This window comes from Panthera leo, chromosome F2 (assembly GCF_018350215.1).
Source record: "Panthera leo isolate Ple1 chromosome F2, P.leo_Ple1_pat1.1, whole genome shotgun sequence".
In the NCBI taxonomy this organism is placed as follows: domain Eukaryota; kingdom Metazoa; phylum Chordata; class Mammalia; order Carnivora; family Felidae; genus Panthera; species Panthera leo.
This window is the reverse complement of record NC_056695.1, coordinates 35111372-35138488: the sequence shown is the minus strand read 5'-3', so window position 1 is coordinate 35138488 and position 27117 is coordinate 35111372. Positions and strand designations below refer to the sequence as shown.

The 27117-nt window shown below is 33.4% G+C and overlaps 1 protein-coding gene across 1 annotated transcript in view; it reads right to left on the bottom strand.

Moving 5' to 3' along the window:
• Nucleotides 1-4507: 4507 nt before the first annotated feature.
• The window catches only part of CNBD1 (cyclic nucleotide binding domain containing 1), a 467744-nt gene continuing 445134 nt past the window's right edge, over nucleotides 4508-27117 (bottom strand). Inside the window, exon 12 of the mRNA XM_042924364.1 lies at nucleotides 4508-4755. Coding sequence (XP_042780298.1) covers nucleotides 4639-4755 — 117 coding nt within the window. The 3' untranslated portion in view covers nucleotides 4508-4638. The remainder of the gene's footprint in view (nucleotides 4756-27117) is intronic.

Below are 27117 nucleotides of genomic sequence, written 5' to 3'. Positions count from 1 at the left end.
AAGACCACAAATACATGGTGTTCAATAACATGTTACTACATAATGAATGACTCAACCAAGAAATCAAAGAGGAAATCAAACAATATATGGAAACAACTGAAAATGAAAATACAATGGTTCAAAATCTTTGGGATGCAGTAAAAACTATTCTAAGAGGGAAGATTATAGCCATACAGGCTTACCTCAAGATGTAAGAATAATCTCAAATAAATAATCAAATGTTACACCTACAGGAGCTAAAAAAAAAAAACAAAAAATAAAAAACAAAAAACAAAAAAACAAAAAACGAGTACAAACAGAACCCAAAACCAAAGGAAGGAAGGAAATAATAAAGATTAGAATAGAAATAAACAAAATAGAAAGTAAAAAGAAAAAAATGCACAGAAAGGAACAAAACAAAACAATAGCACAGATCAATGAAACCAGTAGTTCGTCCTTGAAAAGATCAGTAAAATTGACAAACCTTTGGCCAGACTCATCAAAAGTCTGGGGTACTAAAAATCAGAAATGAAGAAAAGAAATAAATAAAAATTGACACCTCAGAAATATAGAGGATTATAAGAGAATATGTCAACAACTGGGCAACCTAAAAGAAATGGATAAATTCCTAGAAATATATAACCTACCAAACTGAAGCAGGAAGAAATAAAAAATTTGAACAGACTGATTACTAGCAAAGATATTGAATCAGTAATCAAAAAACTCCCAAACAAACAAAAAGTCAAGATCAGGTGGCTTCACATGTGAATTCCTCCAAACATTAAAAAAATAGTTCATACTATTCTTCTAAAATTATTTTAAAAATAGAAGAGGATGATAAGCCCCTAAATTCATTCCATGATGCCAGAATTACCCTGATAATAAAACCAGATAAAGGCACTACAAAACAAAAACAAAAACAAGAGAACTATAGGCTAATACCTCTGATGAACATAGATGCAGAAGTCCTCAACCCAATATTAGCAAACTGAATCCAACAATGTATTTAACAAATCATACACTACAATTAAGTAGGATTTATTCTTGGGATGCAAGAGTGGTTCAATATTCACAAATCTATCAACATGTACATCACATCAACAAGAGAAAGGATACAAACAATGTGATAATATTAATAGATGCAATTGATAAAGTACATTTGACATTTGACAATGTACATCCATTCATGATAAAAACCCTCAGCAAAGTAGGTTTAGAGGGAACATACTTCAACATAATAAAAGCCTTATATGAAAAATCCACAGCTAACATCATACTCAATGGTGAGAAACTGAAAGTGTTTTCTTTAAGATCAGAAACAAGACAAAAATGTCCACTCTTACCACTTTTATTCAACATAAAAGTTGGCTGGAAGTCCTAGCCACAGCAATCAGACAAGAAAAATAAATAAAGGGCATACAGATTGGTAAGGAATAAGTAAAACTCTCACTATTTTCAGGTGACATGATAAAATATAGAAAATCCTAACAACTGCACCAAAAACAGCTAGAACTGATGAATGAATTCAGTAAAGTCGCAGGGTACAAAATCAGTATGCAGAAATCTGTTGCATTTTCATACACTAATAATGAAGTAGCAGGGAGAGAAATTAAGAAAACAGTCCCATTTACAATTGCACCAAAAAGAATAAAATACCTAGAAATAAACTTAACCAAGTAGGTGAAAGACCTGTACTCTGAAAACTAAAAACATTGAAGAAAGAAATTGAAGATGCCACAAACAAATGGAAAGATATTCCATACTCATGGATTTGAAGAACAAATATTGTTAAAATGCCCATACTACCCAAAGCAATATACAGATTTAATGCAATCACTATCAAAATACCAACATCATTTTTCACAGAACTAGAACAAAGAATCCAAAAATTTGTATGGAATCACAAAAGACCTGAATAGCCAAAGGCATCTTGAAAAAGAACAAAACTGGAGGTATTCTACGTTTCTAGATACACTACAAAGTTATTGTAATCAAAAACAGTATGGTACTCACACAAAAACAGAAACATAGATCAATAGAACAAAACAGAGAAATAAATCCATGATTTTATGGACTATTAATCTTTGACAAAGAAAGGAAAAATACCAGTGGGAAAAATAGTGTTTTCAACAAGTGATGTTGAGAAAACTGGCTACATGCAAATGAATGAAACTGGACCATTTTCTTACATCATACACAAAAATAAACTTGAAATGGATTAAAGTCTTTAATGTGAGAACTGAAACCATAAAAATCCTAGAAGTATAGGCAATATTTGAAATCAACTGTAGCAACATTTAAATTTTTTTATTAGTTTTTTAAAAGTTTATTTAATTATTTTGAGAGACAGAGAGAGAGAGAGAGAGACAGAATTCGAGCAGGGGAGGGGCAGGGAGAGAAAGGGAGAGAGAATCCCAAGAAGGCTCCATGCTGTTAGCACAGAGCCCAATGCAGTGTTCGATCTCATGAACATTGAGATCCTGACCTGACCCCAAATCATAATTCAGATGCATAACCAACCGAGCCACCCAGGTGCCCCTGTAGCAATGTTTTTTGAGATATGTCTTTTAAGGGAAACAAAAACAAAAATAAATTGTTGGGACTGTATAAAAATAAAAAGTTTCTGTACAATGAAGGAAACAATGAATAAAACTAAAAGACAACCTACTGAATGGGAGAAAATATTTGCAAATGATATATTTTATAAGTAGTTAGTATCTGAAATATATAAAGAACTTATACAACTCAACACCAAAAAGCAAATAATCCAATCAAGTCTGATATAAACAGACATTTCTCCAAAGAAGACCTTTCAGAAGACCAACAGAAACATGAAAAAATGGTCAACATACTAATCATCAGAGAAATGCAAATTAAAATGACAATGATATATCACCTCAAAGCTGTCAGAATGACTAAAATCAAAGACACAAGAAACAAATGTTGGTGAGGATATGGAGAACAAAGAAACATCATGCACTGTAGTTGGGAATGCAAGCTGGTAAATCCACTGTGGAACAGTATGGAGGCTCCTCAAAAAATAAAAATATAATTATGTTATGATCTAGTAATTCTCCTACTGAATATACCCAAAGAATATGAAAACACAATCTAAAAAGGTAAATGCACCCCTATTTTTACTCCTATGTAAATGACTATAGCATTATTTACTAGAGTCAAAATATGGAACCAATCAAAGTGTCCATCATTAGATGAATGGAAAAAGATGTTATTATCAATACACACACACACACACACACACACACACACACACACACAATGGAATATGACTCAGCCCTAAAAAATAATGAAACCTTGTCCTTTGCAGTAACATGGATGGATTTGGAGGGTATAATACTAAGTGAAATAAGTCAGTCAGGGAAAAACAAACACTACATATTTTCATTCATATATGGAATTTAAGAAACAAAACAAATGAACAAACAAAAAAGAGCTAAATGAAAAAACAGACTTTTAACTATAGGGAACAAACTGATGGTTATCAGAGAGGTGGTGGGAGGAGGGAATGGGTGAAATAGGTGAAGGGGATTAAGAGTACATTTTTCATGATGAGCATTGAGTAATGTATAGATTTGTTGAATCACTATATTGTTTACCTGAAACTAATATAACATTGCATGTTAATTATACTAGAGTTAAAAATTAATAAAAATCATTATAATAATGATTGAGAAGTTATACAGCTATAAATTTTTAAATAGCCTATTTTAGAATCATGTGCAAGTTTGCCTTTGTGAATTTGTAAATATTTTGCATAGAAATTCTATTTCCTTATATTGTGGTTTGAATGTATGTGTTCCTCCAAAATTCATATGTTGAAATCCTAATGCATAATGTGATGGTATTAGGAAGTGTGGCCTTTAGGGGATGCCTAAGTCATGATAGTGGAGCCTTTGTGAATGGGATTTGTGCTCTTATACAAGAGATACTAGAAAGCTTCCTAGCTGGTTCCACCATGTGGGCACAGAAGAAGATGAGGGCTATGGACAGATAAAGGATCCTCACCAGAACATGACCATATTGGATCTAGATCTTGGACTTCCCATCATCCAGAACTGTGAGAAATAAATTTCTCTTGTTTATAAGCCATCCAGTCTGTAGCATTTTGGTATAAAAGCCCAAATGGACTAAGCCATCTTACATATACTATAAAATGCATAGAAAATAGGCTGTGTTTTGCAAACAAGTTTAAGACGGCAATAAAACCATTATTTCATAGTTTTTGAAAAGCAATAATAAGCTTACCATTTTTGTTTCACTTTTACACTTAATTTAATGAGCCAAAGCATGGTATATAATTTAAATATGCTAATTAGGACTTAGATGTCAGAAATTTTATTTTAAAATTTTTGGTCCTCTAAAAATTGTTACAGAAGATATTTTTATCTCCTTTTATGATACAGGACCTTAATAAAGAGAAAACAGCAAAAAATAAATAAAAAAAATAAAAAGGAAATTCAGTTGTACAAAATAAATATATTAGTAGGAATATATATGGATTAATTAGTAAGAAATTTGTCTTCGGGAAGAAATAGAATTGTAAGGTAATTGGGTAGACCATTATAGTGATTCCAAGTGAATAACAAAAACAATTAATAATCCATGCTGAAATTCCCAATTTCTTATAAGTTGACATTTTTAATAACTGATTAGAGTATCCTTGAGATTTCTAGGAATGCTGGTCCAGCAATGGTCCCATTTTCCAAAGCCTGGAATAATTCCATTATAATACAAGGAGTTTTTCATTGTTTTATCCTAGAAAGAAAAGATTATTAAAAGTAATTAATCTTATCATCCCTAAACTTTGAAACTTATAGTAGAATGAATAGTATGAATTCCATAGGAAAACAACAAAAAAATAGCTTTTTAAAAAAAAAACTTTAAAGATAGAATTTTACCAAAGCAAATCTGTAAAAATATAATTTATGCACAATTTTCTATTAAATATAACTCAACATTCATATCTATAAATTATTTCTTAATGGAGCTATTTTTTAAGTTAGAAAATATTTGAGGAGAAATTATAACTTTTAATTTATAAAACTTTTTTTCTGAGATCCCTAAATTGTATGTATATGTCATTTAGTTTATCTTCCCATTACTGCTATAAGGCAGATAGCAAGGAATGATATTCCTGTTTATTTTCATTTGCCAAGATAATAAATTCTTCTAATAATTGGAATAGCTTATATTATCATATAAATATTTTATGCCTCTCTTTAAAATCTCTTCTTGAGTAACTCTCTGGAGTATTCCTCCTTAGAAGAGGCTTAGACTTCTCTGATGCCAGAAGTGGCTGTGTAACTTGCTTTGCTCAATACAGTGAGAGAAGACAGGAGGTGTGCCATTCCCAAGAAGAAGCTTCAGGAGCCATTGAGTGTTTCCTACATGGTCCCTTTTTTTGTTCCATGTGAGAGCAACACTGAGTCCTAGCAAAATGCAAACATGCAGTCAACCTATGCTGGGCAAGTAGGTAAGAAATGAACCTTTGTTGCTGGAAGTCAGTGAGGGCTTGTGGGTCATTTGTACCATGCAAAAATTTAGCATAATCTGGAGCACAGCATTAATATTTTAAAAACATCTAATTCTACATTTGGTTTTGTTTATATTGACTTTACTTATAAAAACAACAATGAAATAAAAGCCATAGGGAGTGATATTTATAAATAAGTAAAGGGAATGAGTATGTGTTGATTGCCTACTATGTCTCATTTAACTCTCACAACAATCCTGAAAGATAGGGAATGTTTGGTTGGTTTTTAGATAAGGACACTAAGGCAATTTTTAATAAAGAATTCTAGTTGACTTCCAGGGCTGATGTGATTAATTACATAACATATTGCTTAAATATATATAATGATAAAATTAGATTTAATTCTTGGAACATAAATATTTTATAACTAATAAACAAATATCCATAAAGCAACTATGCAATCTATAACATTCAAGTTGACATTAATTTAATTTGAAAGATCATATAGTTAAGCTGAAATGATATCAGGCTTCAGAAATTAAATATGGTACCTACTGTTGTAGCGTATCGTTTTGTTTGTTTTTTTGTTTGTTTTTAGCTCAGATGCTAATATTATTGTGTGCAGCATATTAATTTAATTTTTATACCACATTTCTTCTTGTGAAAGACTAAGAAACTTTTTTCCCACTTAACATCTTATGATTATTTTCCATTCAATTGGTACAAAGAAAAAAATTACATATTAAAGTCATTATTTTTTTTTCATAAAATTTGGGTAATTGAAACAATACTAATTAGAAACAGAGAATTAATCTCAGGGCAGTAAATGGATAATTAAAAGTCATAATCCAAATTGTTCAGGATACAGTTCTATTAATATTTCTATTAACGCCGAAGGTAACAAGCTGCACTAATATATAGATTTATAATAAAAATAAGAAATATATGATATCCTATGAATTGTTTCATTGAGATCTGAACATATGGAACATAGAGAAACAGTGTTTCATAGGTTGAGAAATCCCAAATTAAGTTTGGGAGATGCTAAATAACCTGTGAGTCAAAAAGCTCAAAAGTGGTAAAGCCCAGATTTGAATCCAATTCAGTCTTCTTTTTATGTTACTACAAAAATAAGAGTACTAAATATAGCATTATCCCATTTATGTAAATAGTTAAAAAAAAACCTCACAACCTTATGATCTGATAATAATGACTGAAAACTAAAAAAGAAAGAAGAGCATTGACTAAAAGCATAGCAGAATGTCAGAGAAATATATAAATATGGAGAATATAAATCACAGAAATCTTTATTGCTAGAAGCAGATACCAACAGATATAATATTTTAATGGAAATCAGTGTCAAAATGCTTTATGTTTGTGTCACTTACAATGAAAAATGAAATGAAAACCAGGATGACGAATAAAGCTAGGTAAAAGACAATTCACAGGACAAAAGAAAATAAAACCAAATTAAGAACACCTTTTAAATAGAAAGTTACTGCACTTTTGCACTAAACATAATTATGACTTTGCAGGCTATTAACTTAAAATGGTATTTTATAAATTTTATGGCTCCTATTTCCAAATAAAATAAACCTATTTCTCAAAATACTGTTAGACACCACTGATAAGATAGAGCATACATTTAAAAACATCTTTTCTTTTTTTTCAGGAAAAAGTAAACTCATTCAACGGTCCTAAAATTTACTCTACCATAGAGTAGAAAAAAGTAACAATTCTTTAATTTTTCTAAGTTAGATTTAAGCTAAAACTCCAAAAGTTCACACTCTGGACTTATGGGAAATTGGATTTTGTCATTCTCAGATATCACTTCCATTCTATTCAGAATAGTGTACATGTTGTGGGTCTAACAAATTTAAGCCTTTGAAGAAGAACATCTGATCTCTCAGCATGGTCACAAATGGCATGCTGTGCTTTAAGCTCACTGGCTGATGCTGACACTTGTGAGACTACCCTTGTGACACTACCCTTGTGACACTATGGTCTACCCTTTCCTGGTGCACCACACGGCTATTCTCCCTGAAGTGTTCCATCTCAGTGGGTAACGTGGGGGAGCTGGCAGAGATCCTCTTTGTTTTATCAATATAGGCAAAATGTAAATAACATAATATTTACCATTTTACCCTCTTAAGTGTACAGTTCAGTGGCATTAAGTACATTCACACTGTTGTATAACTATCACCAGTATCCATCCTCAAAAGTTTTTTATCATCTCAAACTGAAACTCTGCAACCATTAAGCAATAACTTTCCATTCTGCTTACCCTCAAGCCCCAGGTAACCACTATCCTACCTTCTATCTCTAAGACAATCTAAGACAAAATTTTACTGTTCCAGGCACCTTATATAAATGGAATCAGACAATATTGATATCCGTTTGTGTCTAGTTTATTTCAATTAGCATGTCTTCAAGCTCCATCTGTGTTGTAGCATGTATCAGAAACTGATTCTGTCTTACAGTATTTTTCTTTATCTGGGTAACATGACCGTGTTTAGTGACAAAGGTAAGAAAGGAATTGGAATTAGTGAGTTTAGTGGACAGTAAATTAAAAAGAGAAATTCTGGAGACTAAAAAAGAAAATGCAGAAGCTGATATTACAGTGCTTGTTTTTTTTTTTTCCCCATTGCACTAGAAAATTAATTTGAACACATTTCAGCACGTCTTCATTTGTGATTCACATTGGAAATAGAGCTTTTTAAATTTATTGCTTGGTTTGAAAATAGACAAACTTATAACAGCCTCCCTATCCATCCTCGTCTTCCCAAATCTTATGAAAACCAGCAGGTTTCTCTATTAAATACCTAGTCATGCGAATCATGTAAGAAGATGTCATGGCTATAAAACAATGCAAGAAGCAGTGAGGAAAAAGACTGCCAAGTTAAACACAAAGGACAAAATCTGTCTGCATATTCCCACACCCTTAAACACGTATTCCAGTGTGAACTGCCTGTCGGGTTTTGATGACAGAACTTGGCTCACCAGGCAATCATTCTCAGAAGGACTCAGCTCTCTCCAGAAACTGCATTTATATTTCCCAGATGATTATGTCTTTTATCAAAAGCAGCAGTTGAAAAATGGTCAAGCTCAGCATCAGAAAAGTCCAGCTATGACGACTAGTTTCACCTACAGATAAATATGGGAAAGGGTAGGAGAGCAAGGCGGTTGATGGGTTTGGATTCTTAAGAATAACATTAAGTTCATGTAGACAAAGAGTCGAAAAAGCAGTGAGCATCAGGGGGCAAATGATTTTTTTCTTCAGGAAATTAGCTTTTTTACAAACTTAGCTTATGTTTTTTATCTTTGAAATATATGAAGCAAATGTATCAAGTGCATAGTAGTCAGGACAAAATTAAAATGCACAAATGTGTGCATAATATTATAGCAATATATATGCCTCTGTGCATGAGTTCACAAAAATACATATATTCTTTAATTTCAAATAATGAGACAATGTTTTCAAAGAGAAATGATAGTGAGAGATATGCCAAAAGAAGGAGGAGGAGGAGGAGGAGGAGGAGGAGGAGGAGGAGGAGGAGGAGAAAAAAGCTTGAGGTCTCCATTTAAAATCTATAGATACATGTTACAGGATTAATGATCAATATTGTTTGTCATGTTAATCCCTATGGGAAGAATAAGTATAAATTTTATGATAAAAAGATCAACCAATAGTTGGTAGAATGAGAAAAAGATTTTCACTTTTCAATAGTATATTCCATTTCATGAAGACTAGACTGAGGCATCAGGTCAAGTAATATAATAACTTGGCAAATAGAGACTTGGGCATAAGAAGTGAAATTTAATTTAGTGGTCTTATGTTAATCATGGAGGGTCCAGAAGAGAGCAACAAAACAATCTTTAAAAAAGGAAAATAGAATTTATGAGGGGAACTGAGGGAGCTAATCAAATATAGCCTAGAGAAGAGATGACTACATGGTACTTAATTTCACTTGAAGGGATATAAGCAGAGGCATGATATTAGGGCCAAAGGACTGGTATGAATGCTGATTTAAACATGTGTCAGTAATTAAAACTATATATGCAGCTAGTGCATTTAGACTTTTATATTTACTTAAAATTGGTTTTTTTGCTCCATAGAATTATGCGTTTTTGGCTCTGGACTTAGGGAGAGGAAATAACGTATATTGGCTACAACATAAGTGAGTGAGAATTTTTTATTTTGTTTTCTTTGTGAGTATTTTAGTGGAGTTATTATTCATTTTTTTTGAGCCATGCTTTATCACTACATTTTGGAGATATGCAGTAATTGTGTCAGTTTTGTCTCTTGAAATTTAGAAGCAGTTAATATTATTAGATTAATTTGAGATGCTTAGGTATAAAGACTAATTAAAATAAACCTTAACAACTAGCAAAAACCATTAATCATTTAATATGAGCAGAGGGTGTTATGTAAGTGATGAATCACTAAATTCTACTCCTGAAACCAATATTATACTATATGTTAACTAACTAGAATTAACAAAAATTTGAAACAAACAAAAATTAGTCTATCAGTCTGTGACCACTGGACCCCTTTTCCAAAATTCATAAAACCATTTAACCTATGAAAATTATAATTATAGGCCAGAGCTCAGTCCATAATTTGAATTTTTATTTAAACCTACTGGGTATTAACATTAAAAATTTCTAAACACAATTTGAAAATTAATATGGAGTGATTACTTCAGGTATTTTGAAATGTGATTTCATTTATTTTAAAAAAATAATGTTTATTTATTTTTGAAAGAGAGAGAGAGAGAAAGAGCGTAAACAGGGGAGGGCAGAGAGAGAGGGAGCCACAGAATCCAAAGCAGTCTCCAGGCTCTGAGCTGTCAGTGCAGACCCCAGGGCAGGGCTCGAACTCATGATCATGATCTGAGCCAAAGCTGGACGCTTAACTGACTGAGCCACCCAGGTACCCTGAAATGTGATTTCATTTGAATTTTTCGTAGTAATTCTATTTGCTTCAGTTATTTTTTGTCTTAAAATGGATTTCTACTTTGACTTCAATTCTACTCTGATTCATAATTTTTTTAAATGTTTATTTATTTTTGAGAGAGAGAGCACAAGCAGGGAAGGTGCAGAAAAAGAGCGGGAGAAAGGATCCAAAGCAGTCTCCCTGCTGATGGCAGAAATCCTGATGTGGGGCTCAAATTCATGAACTGCGAGATCACGACCTGAACCAAAGTCAGATGTGTAACCTACTGAGCTACCTAGGCACCCCTCTGATTCATAATTTTTAAAAATTATTTTATTCCAAATAATTAGATTAAAAACAACAACAAAAAAACCCAAAAAATCCCTATTCTGAGAATAGATCTGAGTGAAATATGTAGATTGCAACTATTATTATGGTGTCATTTTTAGTTCAAATTATTAAAGGGATAAAAATATTTTAGGGTATTAATGTAAAATATTATAAAGGCATTAGCAAGGCATTTATGTGTCAAACTACCCTTTTTCTAGTTCTATATTTCAGTTAACATTAAGTATTTCCTAAGTTTCCCTATGTGTTCAACACTATTTTGTTTTGTATGGTCTCTTATCTGCTAGTACCTTAAAATATACTATGAAAGAGAGAGGGAGACACAGGTACAAAACATTTAGCAAATAACAGTTCAGTACATAACCAGCTATGTAATTGTAAATTGCAGACCATAAGTACCCAGTAAGAAAAAAGACTACCAGTGGGAGCTACAGGCAATTAGGAATGTTAATAGAGGGTGGTGGATGTTGTGACTGAAGAAGTACTAAGATCTCAGATTGTTGAAGAAGAGTGAGGGAAAAACACTAAGAACAAGGCCAAAATGGAATTTGTGCTGAAAGAGTAAGAAAACTAAGCTGAATAGAATGGTTAGAAGAGAAAAAACCTTGGGAGGGAGAATTAAGCACAAAAAGCTGAAGGTTTGTTTGAGGAGTCCAAATTTGCTCAGGGCAGCAAGAGGGTTTGTCTATAGACATGAATGGCAGGGAGATCAGGTGGCAGGTATGCCTGTGATATATGGTCAAAATGAACAATATAAATAAGCATCGATGCCAAACATTTTTTATTAGTTATCTTAGGAGAACCAGAAAGAATACGTGGCAAACCCAGAATTTTTGTTGTTGTTAGTTAATACTGATAAATGATTATTTCGCCTCAAATTTCTACTTTTGCTTAATCTTCCATTATTGCATTAAGGAGCTATCTCATTCTTCCTGATTCCAGCCCTCCTGCCAATTTTGGTGGAATGCTCCTTGTTTCCTCATCACTTCCATTATTCTCTGAAGGTTTTAAATTTAAAAGCAAGCCGTATTTTTTTCCGTCCTAGTTGTTATACCAGGTTTGTGTAATTGCATAATCTCACAGACATGACGAACCACCTGTGTTCTGGAGCTACTTCATAACCCATGAGAGCCCACTGTGTGCATCTCTTCCCAACTGTACTTATAGTGACTTCACATTGGGGAGCTTGAAATTGGCTCTGATGGGGATATTTACACCATGAAAAGTGGCAAATGTGACAAGTCAAAGGTTTTTGGTTTGGTTCGCTTTGGTTTGGTTTGTTAGGGGTACGGGAGGGGAGTAGTTTGTTAAACATTGATTAACACACCATTGTGTGCAACAATGTATTTTTCCATACACCTTCCAATTGGTTTTTAGTTAAAGTTTTTATGAATCAATCAGAAAATGTCTATAGAATACCTATACTGCTTAAGGCTGCTAGGCTAGAAAGCATGAACATGAAAGCTCACAATCTGTTCTTGTTAGTACATGTATAATGCCTATAAATATGAAATCTGATAACGTTCTTTCTCATGAAATTAAAAAAATGCTTAGGTGTTTCAATATTTGTTGATGTATACGCTACAGGAAGAAAGGAAATCAAAGTTGAGTTCCATGACAACTCCTTGGATTTAGAACAGACATCCTGATAGGACCAATAATCAAATGATAGGTAACAAGACATTTTTAAGAAGAATTCCTGTGTGTGGCAGATACATTTGCACGGTTAGCAAATAATCTAGATTTTAGGATTTGGGACAAGAGTGACAAGCATCAGGTACAAGTCTGTGGATTGCTCTTCATAAATTGTTCCTGCAACAACTTTAATAAATCTGAGATTCTGATATATCCAGCTGGAAGTTTATGAATCATTTCTTAACTATGTGATGAAAGTGTGTCTGACAGCAGGGAATCTTAAAAGAAACAATGGTTTGAATGAAGGCCTTGAGTTCCCAGATTTTCCAGAGATTCCTCCTCATAAATTTGGAAGATATCAGCAAAATTATGGCATCTTTATTCTGGGCCATTTCAACAGTAAAAGCATCTCTGGTAGTATGTTTATCATTCATTCATTTATTTATTCATTCATTTATTCTTTATAATTATTGTGTTCTCATCATGTAACAGGCACTATGCTTGTCAATATCTCCCCCTTATTCAAATTACAATCTAGCAATGAAACTGATAATAATTGGTTACAGATCGGTACAGGTAAAGGTGTTTCAGACAACACAGAGAATGGCCATTTAGGGAATTGAAAGAAATTCAGTAGGACAGATTTTTATAGGGGCAAAATTCTTAAAAACCTACATGCAAATATTTACACACAGATTTGGATATCTTAGGGGAAATTGGAAAGTATTAAATATTTATTTTTGTCTGTGGGATTAAAGAAATGATAAGATTTTATTTTGGAAAGGACCTGAGTTTAAAAGGAAAAATACTTGATTTTTAGTAAATTATAATATTTGGAGTATTGAAAATCCCGATGGGAGCTAAATCAGTGCTCACTGAATGACAGTAATATGAACAAAGTCATAAGAACTAGCTTATCAAGAACACAGAATTAGATTTCATTATTGCAGATGGCTATGAGAAGTAGTATTTTGATGTGGGAATTCACTCCACTCTTTGCTTCACTGTTCTTTTAAAAATTTTTTTTAACGTTTATTTATTTTTGAGACAGAGAGAGACAGAGCATGAACGGGGGAAGGTCAGAGAGAGGGAGACACAGAATCCGAAACAGGCTCCAGGCTCTGAGCTGTCAGCACAGAGCCTGACGCGGGGCTCGAACTCACGGACTGCAAGATCATGACCTGAGTCGAAGTCGGCCGCTTAACCAACTGAGCCACCCAGGCGTCCCTTCACTGTTCTTTTAATAGAAGTAAGTATTTGGAAAGTTTTTCTGACATACTTGTTCTTACTTATTGGGTCAGTGTTCACACCCTACTGTACATGCCTACAACATAAAGGAGAAACACCTATCGGGTTTAAAGCCACATAGTAGTGCAGCACTTACCTATGGTATCCCAGATCCAAAGTCTAACATTGACCTGCTTGAAAACCTTTCCCCCTTTTTCTATTTATTTCTTATTTCCATAAAATAGGAAAAACAATAACTCTATGTAAAGAGGCCAAATGATACAACATTGAAGGTTTTTTTTTTAATAAAATCACCTATTTAAAATTTCTGCCTGTCACTTTTACTTTCTATTTCTTATGTAGTATCTCATACCACATTAATCTATCATGTTAGCCAGAAAAATAAAGAGAGGTTGCTACTTTAAAGGTGACACATTGTCTTATTTCTTTATGTTGTGTCTTATTTTTTTTTAATGTAATTTATTGTCAAGTTGGTTTCCATACAACACCCAGTGCTCATCCCAGCAGGTGCCCTCCTCAATGCCCATCAACCACTTTCCCCTCTCCCCACCCTCCATCAACCCTGTTTGTTCTCAGTATTTAAGAGTCTCTTGTGGTTTGCCTCCTTCCCTCTCTGTAACTTTTTTTTCTCCCCTTTCTTCCCCTCACCCTGGTCTTCTGTTAAGTTTCTCAGGATCCACATATGAGTGATAATATGGTATCTGTCTTTCTCTGCCTGACTTATTTCACTTAGCCTAATACCCTCTAGTTCCATCCATATTGCTACAAAAGGCCATATTTCATTCTTTCTCATTGCCAAGTAGTATTCCATTGTATATATAAACCACAATTTCTTTATCCATTCATCAGTTGATGGACATTTAGGCTCTTTCCATAATTTGGTTATTGTTGAAAGTGCTGCTATAAACATTGGGGTACATGTGCCCCTATGCATCTGCACTCCTGTATCCCTTGGGTAAATTCCTAGCAGTGCTATTGCTGGGTCATAGGGTAGATCTATTTTTAATTTTTTGAGGAACCTCCACACTGTTTTCCAGAGCAGCTGCACCTTATGTTGTGTTTTAAAAATTTCTTCATGTTGTGGCGCCCAGGTGGCTCAGTCAGTTAAGCGTCCTACTTCAGCTCAGGTCATGATCTCACAGTTGACGAGTTCGAGCCCCACGTCAGGCTCTGTGCTGACAGCTCAGAGCCTGGAGCCTGCTTCAGATTCTGTGTCTCCCTCTCTCTCTGCCCCTCCCCTGCTCAAGCTCTCTCTCTCTCTCTCTCTCTTAAAAATAAATAAATATTAAAAAAATTTTTTCTTCATGTTTTGGAGACTATGTGTCTCAGCTGTCCCACAATCTCCAGAGTTATCCCGTCCCTTTTTTTTTTGTTTCTAAATTTGCTGAAAGCACTACACAAATGGGATATTTAAAGGATTCCACCCATGGCTGGGTAAGTGATGGTGGAGATAGTGGTGATGAGGATGGTGATAACAATGATAACGATTCTGGCAGTCAAGTTTTTAAGTGCTAAAAGATTGGATTAATTCCACAGCAATGTGAAAACAACCATATTCACTAATTTTTCCTTTGGCATATATATCACAAAATAAAGACAGTTTTATCCTCACATGCCAACTGCACGCTGTTGCTCTTACAGAAAAACCATACAATTAAAAATAACTCATTGCTTCTGGAATTGAGCAAACCTGAGTTGTATTACTGAAAGTTATATTAACTATCTGTGTTATTTGAACAAGTTCCTTAATCTCTACAGTCCTTAAATTCCTCTTCCATAAAATAAGAAAAACAATAACTATATTTAAAGAGGTTAACTGATGCAACAGCATATATAAACTGCTTAGCCCACAGTAGGTACTTCGTGCATATTCTTCCCTCTAAGTTTGGAAAAAAAATTAAATTACTACAAATTTACTTTAATGTTTCTTACAAGACAGTACTAAGCTCTAAAGAATTAAACAATATTTTTTCAGTAGAAATGTTTAAACATCATTATCATTTTCTTTAATATTCATACTCTCTGAACAAGTTTTCACTAATGTAATATAGGTTACCATAAGGAAAGAATTATCAGTTATCCTATGTATTTTGTTGCAATATATATTACTATACCTTGAAATTTTTCCATTCCTTTTTTTGTTCCCTTTCCAAATATACATTTTTAACATCCTCCTACAAGAAAACAAGGTTATATTGATTAAATGAGCTAATACTTTTCCAGTTATTTAGTATTCTGTACTGTGATTCAAACTACTAGATTTAAAATCAAAGCAAACCTTGAACATGTATAACTGTGAGAAGCTAGAAAATAATAGCAGAGGAATTGAACAGGTACATGATAAAAAGAGATGGGATAACGTATTTAAGCAAAGCATCAGATATGAAGACAGAGTCAGATTTTCAAGGACAAACAGGGTCTTGAAATAAAGTTCTTTTGGTAGCTTACAATGGATTATTATCGAACACATAAATAATTTAGTTATATTTATATAAAGTGACACACATACACAGTCTTTCCAGGTGTTCTTGTAACTTCGTAACACTTCCATTTTATAAAATAGAAAACAACTAAGAAACAGAGGGATGAAATTAGGACTGCTTGCATTTTTAAAATGAAGATTTGCTCAATATGATCTCTGTGGTGCTAAGTCACTCTAAAATTATCATTCCTTTTCTTCTGTCTATATCATCGTTTTTGTTTTTATTGTTTTTAAATTCAAATTGTGAACACAATGAGTGAATATAGGTCTACACTTATGTTGAATAAATGTTTCTGTAAGGTGTATATAAAAATTAAAAACCAACAACTATCTTACAAATAGCCTCCCAGAAAGCTTCTAGTTATCAAATGCGAAAGGATTTACATTTTAGAAGGACATGATTCTTGCCTGTTATATTCTACATAATTTAGAAGGACACAAACACTTGAATATAAGAACAGATTTCTTAAGCAGAACAAAAGAGTGCACCACTTAACATTTCAACTATTCGTATCAAAACCTGTAATCGTACCGTATGGCCTATGCATAGTCAAAAAAATCCAAATGATAATGAATTTGGTTTCATACTTTATATCACATAATAAAAATATTAAAGACATAATATACAACAGCTTACTTCTGGCATATGGCTTTTCACATAAAAGATAAGTTTCCAGTTGTTCTACATACTGGACAATAACATGTCACTGTTAATAAAATAATCAAATAAACAATGTAATAGAGAGTAAGTCACAAAGATTGTTCACTTTCATCAAACATATCAATTCAAACTACACTAAACTTAATTCAAACCTTGCTAATTCAGCAGGCACGCAAGTATCTTACCTTGTTCATTACTTTGGTTTTTATTTTTGTATTCAGAAAATAAATTTACAGTGATTACCAGGTGATAAATGCTATATAAAACAACTTTTGTTTTTGTTTGTTTTGCATTTGTCTTTTTATTTGTTTAATTCTGATAGTTTGGCAATCACTTTTGGAATCATGCTTGTAATGACTCCCAGTGTAAAGCAAACCTTAGGATTAATTGCAGTGACTATAGCTTTCCTGACATTATTATTCCTCATACAAGGATAATCTGCTGGATAACTTCACACTGTAGAATAACTAATGACCCCATTCTCTTTTTGGCAGTCCAAATGAGACATCTTTCAATGAAAACAAAAGACAGATGTTCAACATTAGCAGATGTCCAGGGTGTGACACACTAAACATATGCAGGGAATGGAAACCCTAGATTCTCTCATATGTGTAAGAAATGCTGACCAGTGTGTGTAAGATTTCCTAGTAGCATAATACAGTTTTGTAAGAGTAGAATTTTGTTCATATATTAGATAATGATATCCTCCCACATTCCAATCTCTACATCCTGCCAAAACTATTTTTCTTTTGAAACAATATTAATGATCCACTAGATTTTTAAACTATAATTAGTTTTATCATTTTCATACTATTTTCTACATAAAAGAACAAAATAAAAGACTATAACATGCACAGATAATTTATCCGCACTATTCAAATAAATTCTTGATCCCTTTTGTCCAAAAGATTCCATGTGGCTTTCTCTATCATTCATTTCTAGCCTACTCAAATATCATATTCTCAGTGTCTTTGCAGTGAACCTGTCTCCTTCCCTGCAAATGTCCTCACCCTGTTCAGGCTCCAATACCAGTGCTTGGTAGCACCCTGTGTAGGTACGCTCCTTATGGTGCTAAGGTCCAAAACCTTGTGCAAATTTCTGGACCCTTCTGAGAGGACCTGTCCTCAGCCTCTTGTGCTCTCATGCCCTGCAGGGGGCAGTCCTGCCATGCAGGCAACCTTCTCAAACTGCTCAGGCTAGGACACTCCCTAGTGAATCCTTCCCCTTCATTCTTACTCTGAGCATGCTCTGACACTCTGCCTACTGCCCCTCTATATGGAAGCCCTCATCAGCTGCTTCAGGCTCCAATATCACATGCCACACAGCCCTACTAGGTGAATGCCACTTTGTCCTACATGGGCCTCATCCACACCCTGTTCTGGAGGCTGCCCTTCCTTGCTGGCACTGCCCACCCCCTGCCCCCGCCATGGCTTCAGGACTAAATTGTACAGGAAGGGAAGGAAATAGAAGGAGAAGATAAAGAGGAAGCACCCTGCATATATACTCTGTACACATATCCCCACATATATACTCATATGTATACATAATACCTATGTATATATATATATATTTGTGTGTATACATATGAATACATATTTTATGTACATTATTTTTTTTTAAATTTTTTTTTCAACGTTTTTTATTTATTTTTGGGACAGAGAGAGACAGAGCATGAACGGGGGAGGGGCAGAGAGAGAGGGAGACACAGAATCAGAAACAGGCTCCAGGCTCCGAGCCATCAGCCCAGAGCCTGACGCGGGGCTCGAACCCACAGACGGCGAGATCGTGACCTGGCTGAAGTCGGACGCTTAACCGACTGCGCCACCCAGGTGCCCCTATGTACATTATTGAGAACAAGATAATAGTGAAAAAACAACTGACACTATTTACAACTGAGCTCTTTGTTTCAGATCTTATATTTTAGCACAAATCTAATTATTCTGTTGTGAGTACATGCAAATGATCTAAATATAACTGTTTAACTCAGAAAATTGAGGGGTTTGGGTTTTTTTTTTTTACATATTTGTGACGGTCTTAAGTTATTTAAATGGCTTGATTATTTAATTATTTCTTGAAATTTGTTTCTAGCCATGAAATAATTGTTTTATAAAACTAAAGTAAAACATATTTTCACAGATCCAAAGAAGAAGATATATCCTGAATCACTAGCAAAGTTGAGATGTACTTATAAGACAAGTAAATTAGTCGTTTCATGACCCAATGATAAAGAAAGCACATTTTATCTCTCAACATTTGAAAAAAGTGTATTTTCCATCTTCTGAGTCCTTTTACCATTTAGGAGGTCAACATATTAATCTACCCATTTTGGGTAAATCTTAATTATTTTTAACTTTCCCCTACATCTGGAATTAAATATAACATGTATATACACAATAATAATAAAAATAAGTAATGATAAATATATATATTTAGAAGTAATAAATATATATTTAGGATATATATTTTTATTTTTAAAATATATATTATAGTCTATATGATATAGTTTTATTATTAGAAGTTTTTAAATTAGAATCCCAAATTTTTGTTTTTATCAATTTCTTCAACTTTTTAAAAATCCTTCCTGAGATTTTAAAATCTCCTCTCTCTCTCTGTCTCTCTCTCTCTCTCTCTCTGTCTCTCTCTCTCTCTCTCTCTCTCTGTTTTTCACTTCCTACTTATCCCACAATTCCTTTCCCCTTCATCCTTTTTCTAGCTTATTCGTCAAGGAAATATATAAAGACTGATGTCACAGTATTTGACACAACTGCAATTGGATTTAAATTTCAAAACTAAAGAAATATTTTTGATGGTTTAGTATAACATGGAAATTACTATTAACCACCTAGCTTTGTACATATTAGCCACTAGTAAAATCATCAGGTGTGCTTACTACTGCCATCTGTTCACATGACCCTGTTCTTGGTAACCACAGAGCATGTTGCCTCACTGATACAATGAAATGAGCTTTTGTGATTATTCTATTATTGTTGTACCCCTATTGCCTATTGCAAATGTAATTTAGCCTGGAAAGTATCTAAGGTTGATAATCCACTACCTTCTTGTATTCATCTGCTACTTTTAATTTTCATTTGATTTGTTTCTGGGCTTTTGATTAATTACTTAATTAAATAAACTATGTGTATTTCCCATTCTATGTCAGAAGCCATAAAGTACATCGATGAATGAGATTTTTGGTTACTGTTCTTGAAGAATTCTCAGGTTATTGAAGATAAATACTTTTTTTTTATAGAAACCAGTGGAAAGTTACACTTTACCATAAAGTTGCTTTATGCTTTATCATAGTGTTTGATAAAAACTCCACCTTATCTTACTACTCCTACAAACGATAGGCTAACAGACACAACAAACTACACTGTTTATTTTTTGCTCCTGTGATGTTCCAATGTAGGGATGGGTGGTGGTATTGCTTTGCATAGGTATTCAAGGACCCAGGCTCTTTCTATCTGTGGCTTCTCAATTCCAAAGGCTCTAGAGTCCTCCTCTAAATCATCTTCATCCAGATTCAAACGAGGGAAAATGGAAAATCATGGACATGATGAGAGGGAGAATATGGAAACTACAAGGAAATCTGAAAAATGTAGTCTAGCTGTGTGTCCAGGAGGAAAGTGAAAAGATTTTGATGAGCAACCAGGTTTCTGTCACAACATTATTTTTAGGTCTTTGTCAACTGCAGGGATACTCTATGGTTGATCATTTCACAAAATGGAAACTTAAATCATGGAAAAATAAAAGAGAAATCCTAACCAATATTGAGATTTTTAAAGTGACAAATGTCTCCCTCTCTCTCTCTTTCTCTTTTCCTGGCAGTTGATATACTGTATAGATTTGTTTGGATTTTGTTATAAGGAGTTCTTTACATAAGAAAGTTTTGTATAGTATGCATTTTCTCTGATTCTTATTTAAATAACCCTTAAGGAACCATCCAATTATGGTGCCGTTAGAAATGGGAGACCTCTGAGATAAGCTACAGGTGAAGATATTGAAGATTCTACAGATAGGTAGCACATATTATCTAACTCATTTTACTCCTTTCTATTTAAAGTGTCCTAACCATCCATTTAAGCTCTCAAAACTATCACTAAGTATTCTCTGTTTTTAAAAAAAAAAATGCACCTTTGGTAAAAGAAAGAAAATACTTCATAACTATTGCATATACACTTTTTAAAATTCACAGTAATTGGTAAATTTTAATCACAGGAAGGTTAGATTCTTATAATCAAAACATAATATTTATGCTCCAAGAAAGCAGTAACATTATCTGACAGATTAAAAAAGCATAAATAATAATTAATCTATATTTTGTAACTTTAGAAAGTAATTTATTTAGAGTATTGTTAATGAATGAGGGATTACTTAAAGAAAGTAAAATCAAATCTGTTCAGCAAAAGCAAAACACCAAATAGTATTCTAAAGAACTAATCTAAAATGAAGCAAAAACATATGACCTTGGATTTGTATAAAACAACATTTAGGAAAAGATTATAGAATCTTTGAGATAGAAACTTACACATATTTACATTACCACCATAGTCCTGGAATTCCTCTATAATTTTCTTGATACAAGGCATCCCAATCTTATCTTCAACACTTCCAATGGGTGGAGACTTACTACTCTCAGGTGAGCAAGAGCCATTGCTGGGTACATAGGTCTTTATAAAATGCTGTCTTATACTGACTTAAAATAAAATTCCTTATGATTTCCAACCATTCATCTTTATTCTGTGATGAGATAATGAATACAATTATGTCTTCTACATAAGATACTTTTAATGATGATGGATTTAATCCAATCCATCAATCTTTTCTCTATTCTGAGCATCTTTCTTTATACCAGTTCTCTAATATTTCCAATTAAATTGTCAGCTTTCCTTTTAGAATGCCTTTGGATATTCCCAAACAGAAAAAAATGTGTGAGATGAGAATCAACACACCTGGCATTTGTTATGTCATTTTTAACATAAAAATATGCAGTAAAAATAACATACCCTGATAATGAATTCCTTGAACTTCATATTTCTCATGAAATACAATAAAAGTTATGTTTATACTATTACTTATATTTATTCTTTTGGAAAAATGGTGGTATTATTATCTCATGAAATTTGACAGGGTAATCTCAATATCTCAGGAAGAAAATATGTGTGGTTCTAGAATAAAATAGGTATTAGGAATTGAATTATTGATAGCATCTTATGTGCAGTAAAAACATTTTAAACTCATTTATGGAAATGTATCCTTTTGTAAGGTATGATGGTCAGAGTAATAGATAAAAATCTTTGAGTTGTCTTATTCAAAAATTTTGTTATTCTGAGAATTACACCTACTAAACATTTAATCATGGGGCGATGGATTTGGAAATATTCTTGTAACTTCTGAAAAAATTACTCTTTATTACGTACATAGTTGTATTTATTTTCAAGGCCTAGTACTAGATTCCACTATTGAGAAACAAACATATTTGGCTAATATTTCATTGGTATGAAGAAAAGTAAATTGATTTGCTTCATTCTATTAGAAACCACAAAACTGAAAAATGGAAGAAATGATTATCTATAAACTGCAAAAATAGAGAAAAATTTGTCAGTCTTTACCCTTTAATTTTATATGACTACTTACTTAAGAAATGTCAAGTGTACGTTTCCACTCAGAACTATGTCTAGAGGAAAGCTTTTTCAGGTACATAAATATTCCTGCTTAATTTATTCTTACTACCTAGTGTTTATGAACAATAACCTGGAGACAGTACATAATTTTTAGGTCAGATAAATATGTAGGATACATCCAATTTGGCATGGCTGGAAGAATACAAGCGTTGACCATTTCTGCACACTCAAATTCCAGTGAAGTGAAAGAAAAATACTAAGATAAAGTCAAATGCATAGCAATGTTGAGAAGGAGAACCAAAATACCAGTAAGATACTGTATAGGATAGAAAGATCATGGAATCTGAAAAAAAAGATATTAATAATTTCTTATGCATAAATGTTAGATATATTAAAAAAATAAGAAACAGGGGCACCTGGGTAGCTCAGTCAGTTGAGCTCCTGACTTTGGCTGAGGTGGTGATCTCCAGGTTCATGAGTTCAAGCCCCCATCTGGCTTGCTACTATCAGCATGGAGTCTGCTTGGGATACTCTGTCCCCTCTTTTTTCTGCCCCTCCCTGCTGACACACTCTCTCTCAAAAATAAAATAAACATAAAAAAAATCCAAGAAACAAGAAACTTTTCCTACAGAAGGAACATTTGATTGGGAGACCAGCCAGATAATGCATATATCAAGTGGGTCTTGAAATGTTTCTTCACTTTCAGAGTGACTGACTTCTGTGTAAGTCCTTAGAATAAAGTTAAGTAATTCCACGATTAGAACGGTAAATGGTGAGTTTCATTTGGGGAGGCCAGTGTAGGTTTTAGGTCAGAGAGAAAAGTTAGCATTATCAGAGCTGCACGCCATCCTGCTGCTATCAGCCCCCACATGTAATGACGCCTGCCCTGAAGGAAACAAGAGCCAGGCTGCACATCAACGGTAAAGTCAGCGATCTCGCCCTGCTGCCTGCTTTTTCCACTGCTTTGGTCCAGCAAAGCTAAGGCTTCTTTAAATCTACATTTCTTGGTTTTGTACACAGTTCACACCTGGATTAAAAATAAACACTCCAACTACCCAGTGTGGAGTCTTATCTACAAATACAGACATAAATTCAAAGACCATAAAATATATGGGCCATAAAAGATATATTTAATGTGATATCACATTTCTGGAAATTAAAAACATAACTATATATATATGTGTGTGTGTGTGTGTGTGTGTGTGTGTGTATATATATACTATATATATATATATATAGTATATATATGTGTGTGTGTGTGTGTGTGTGTATATATATATTTCCTGCATCAAATGAAGAGTAAAATAGATATAATTAATGATTCACTCTGGTAAGCTACAAGATCGAATGGAGGTTTTATCTTAATATATTAAAAAGTACAAAGGAATCAAAATGGAAAGACTGAATAAAGTTAGATAAATGAAGAACAAATCTAGAGTATTTAGGATTTACCTCACATGTCCCAGAAGGGATAAGTGAAATTAGAGCCTTTACCATATGAGCACTTTAGTGTTCCCACATCACAGCTACTTTTCTGAACTCATCTCCTTCCACTTCATTCTTGCTTATTCCACTCTAGCCACTGCAGCCTTGTTTCTATTCCTTGGACTTGTTTACCATGTTCTCAACTCAAACAAGAAATGGGCCTTTCAATATGTCTGTTCCCACTATCTGGGACACACTTCCATAAAATAAATATTTGACTCATTCCTTCAGGTCTCTGCTCAAATATCAGTATATCCATAAGTCCTTCCCTGTCTCTCCTTTATAAAATTATTGATAACTAAATAAAGGCAGTATTTCAGAAACTACTAACATTTGTGCATTAATTTTCCAGAAGTAATAAAAAGAACATTAGGCGAAATGGAAGGTAAAACAACATATTAATATATTTTATTCAGGTCATATCTGTTTGTATTTCCAAATTCATTTTGAATTGGAAAACAGAAGCACATACCTGGATCATTGAGTCATATGTTTATTGTGATTTTAAAATGTGGATTTCTTGTAGAAATATTTTATTGTGTTAAGAGGAGGAAATATTAGGGACACACCTTAGTTTTTATGTCATTTATCTTCTTTATATTTCATCCTTGAAACATGAGTCAAGATTTTGGAAAAAGTAACTGGTATCTCTAGTCAAGAGTACTAAAAACAACGTGTAAGGAAGACATTTTAAACCCCCAAATTATTTCAAATCCAATTCTTTCATAATAAAATACTCTCTATGGAAATGGACTAATCAGTTGTTGAGCCATATTGTTGGATATGCTATTTATTTTCTTTCTTTGCTAAAATAAATATATACATGCATCATATTATAAAGGTTTTGAAAGTACAAAAGTATCTGAAATAAAAATAAAAATTCTTATCTTCTTATTTCCTCCATTTACACTTCCTACCTAACAGATAACCACTGACAGACATTAACAATGACAAGTTCCAGGAACATGCAAGTTGGAATTTTGATAGCAAGAGCATAGGTTTACAAAGATGTTCTGTTATATAAATTACCCATGGAGGCACCAAAAGAATTTTGAGAAAGGATATTGTGATCTTCTATTTCAAGACAGAAAATCAAGCCAATTCAATGCTAATTCTTGCGAGAACATGTATTATCAGAATATAGGCCTTCTTGTTTTTTGCAATAAAGAACTGAAACATAAATGCATTACTTAAAGTAGGGCACTCAGTTCACTTGCAAGAATTTTCTGATTTATACTTTGATGATTCTAAATAAAACATCAATTAACTTTTTATTTTATTTATTTATTTTTTTCAACATTTTTTATTTATTTTTTTGGGGACAGAGAGAGACAGAGCATGAACGGGGGAGGGGCAGAGAGAGAGGGAGACACAGAATCGGAAACAGGCTCCAGGCTCCGAGCCATCAGCCCAGAGCCTGACGCGGGGCTCGAACTCACGGACCGCGAGATCGTGACCTGGCTGAAGTCGGACGCTTAACCGACTGCGCCACCCAGGCGCCCCATCAATTAACTTTTTAGATACAAAAATGAAATTTTAACATTTATAGCAATCAGTCTCTATTTACAAAATATAACAGTTGGACAAGGTGGACTCTTATGTTCATTTCATGCTAACACTGTAACAGAGGTTAAAGGTAGAAACAGGAAGACACTGCTTCTGCACTTAAGCAGCCTATATTTTAGTATAAGAGAGAGGTAATTTTAAATGATTGAGAAATGAAATTAAATGATGTGTAAGGTCCAGATGCAATATAAAACGAGGAAGGGAGGCATGAACATTCCTAGAAGGTGTGCAGTTTTGGGAAAGGCTTCAGAGAGGAAGTTTCCCATGGACAGGATTTGAAAGGTGAATTTACCAGGTTTGTAAGAGAAGAATACAACAGGCAAAGGCACAGAGGTTTGAAATAAGATGGTGCATTTAGGAAATTTAAAGCAATTTGACATTGGTAGGCATAAAGTAAAGAAGAGTAAATGCAGAAGAGGACCCTAGAGAAGTCAGCAGGGGCTGAATCATGGATGGGCTTGTATTAGCCAAGTCACTTGGACTCAATCTAAAAGCCATGAATATGAATGAATGGGTTTTAGAATTAGAAGGAGTTTAGAGGTTGTATTATCCAAATGTATCCAAGACTTTCCAAAATCATCTATTATCACTGAATGAATATGATCTGTTAGCAGTAGTACACAAAATTCCTGAGCATTGATGTTCATCTGTCATTGCTGGAAAGGTTCTCAGAGCAAAGTTCATAAAGGAGCCTGGATTATGTATCATCGAATAAGGAAATTCTGAGCTTGGAAGGAAGGTCAGTCTTCTTAAAACATATAGAAAATCATCAGCAAAATGTGATTTGGACTGGATTCCCTAATATATTTCACTTGTTTTAAGTGGAAATATTAACTGACTGCGTATTTTTGCTTTCAATCAATCACTTAAAAATATTGATTTATCTACCTTAAAGAGTTGAGTGCTGTTGTGGGAGATCTGAAATAAAAAGTATTTCTCTTAGTTTAAAAATGTACAAGCTGGTTGGGGATGCAGGGCATAAGCGTTTTAAATATTGAAAAATGCAAGAGATAAATAAATGAAGGCATCATAAGGTAAGTATCAGCTTTATTGCTAACTGAATTTCTTTATTGCTAAAGAAATAAGGACCATTCACTTGTGAAGTTCTTGTTATCTTCACTTCTAAGATTTGCTGTCAATTTTATCAAATGGATCTGTTATAGATAAATTGAGTCATTAGTCAATTACCAACACTATGTCTGTAATTACAATATTGGATCTAGGATGCTAGATCACCATTGAGCACTTGAATGGAATGCCACAAGATGATGAGCAGGGGAGTATATGTTCCATAAAAATGGATAAAATTGAATACCTTAGTTCAAGTAGTAGAAGTCACTGCAAATATGAGATGACATGGAATAAAATGTCATAGGTAAAGTGATAATTTGTCCATGAGTCAAACCCCTTTCATCAGAGAATCAAAATTGCAGTTTAACATTCAGTGAATTTCCAAGGCAGTCCCAGACCTCTGCTAGCTTTTAAAATGAGTGAAAACAGAATAATATTCACCTTATATAATTTGAATGTGTGATGGAGTGTCTTGAATGCATCATGCCCTAAGGTACCATTTGTTACCAAAGGTCTGTCAAAGACCACTAAATTTCAAATTCAATAAATTCAGGACTAAGTTGAAAAACCAGTGAGGCCTAAATTATG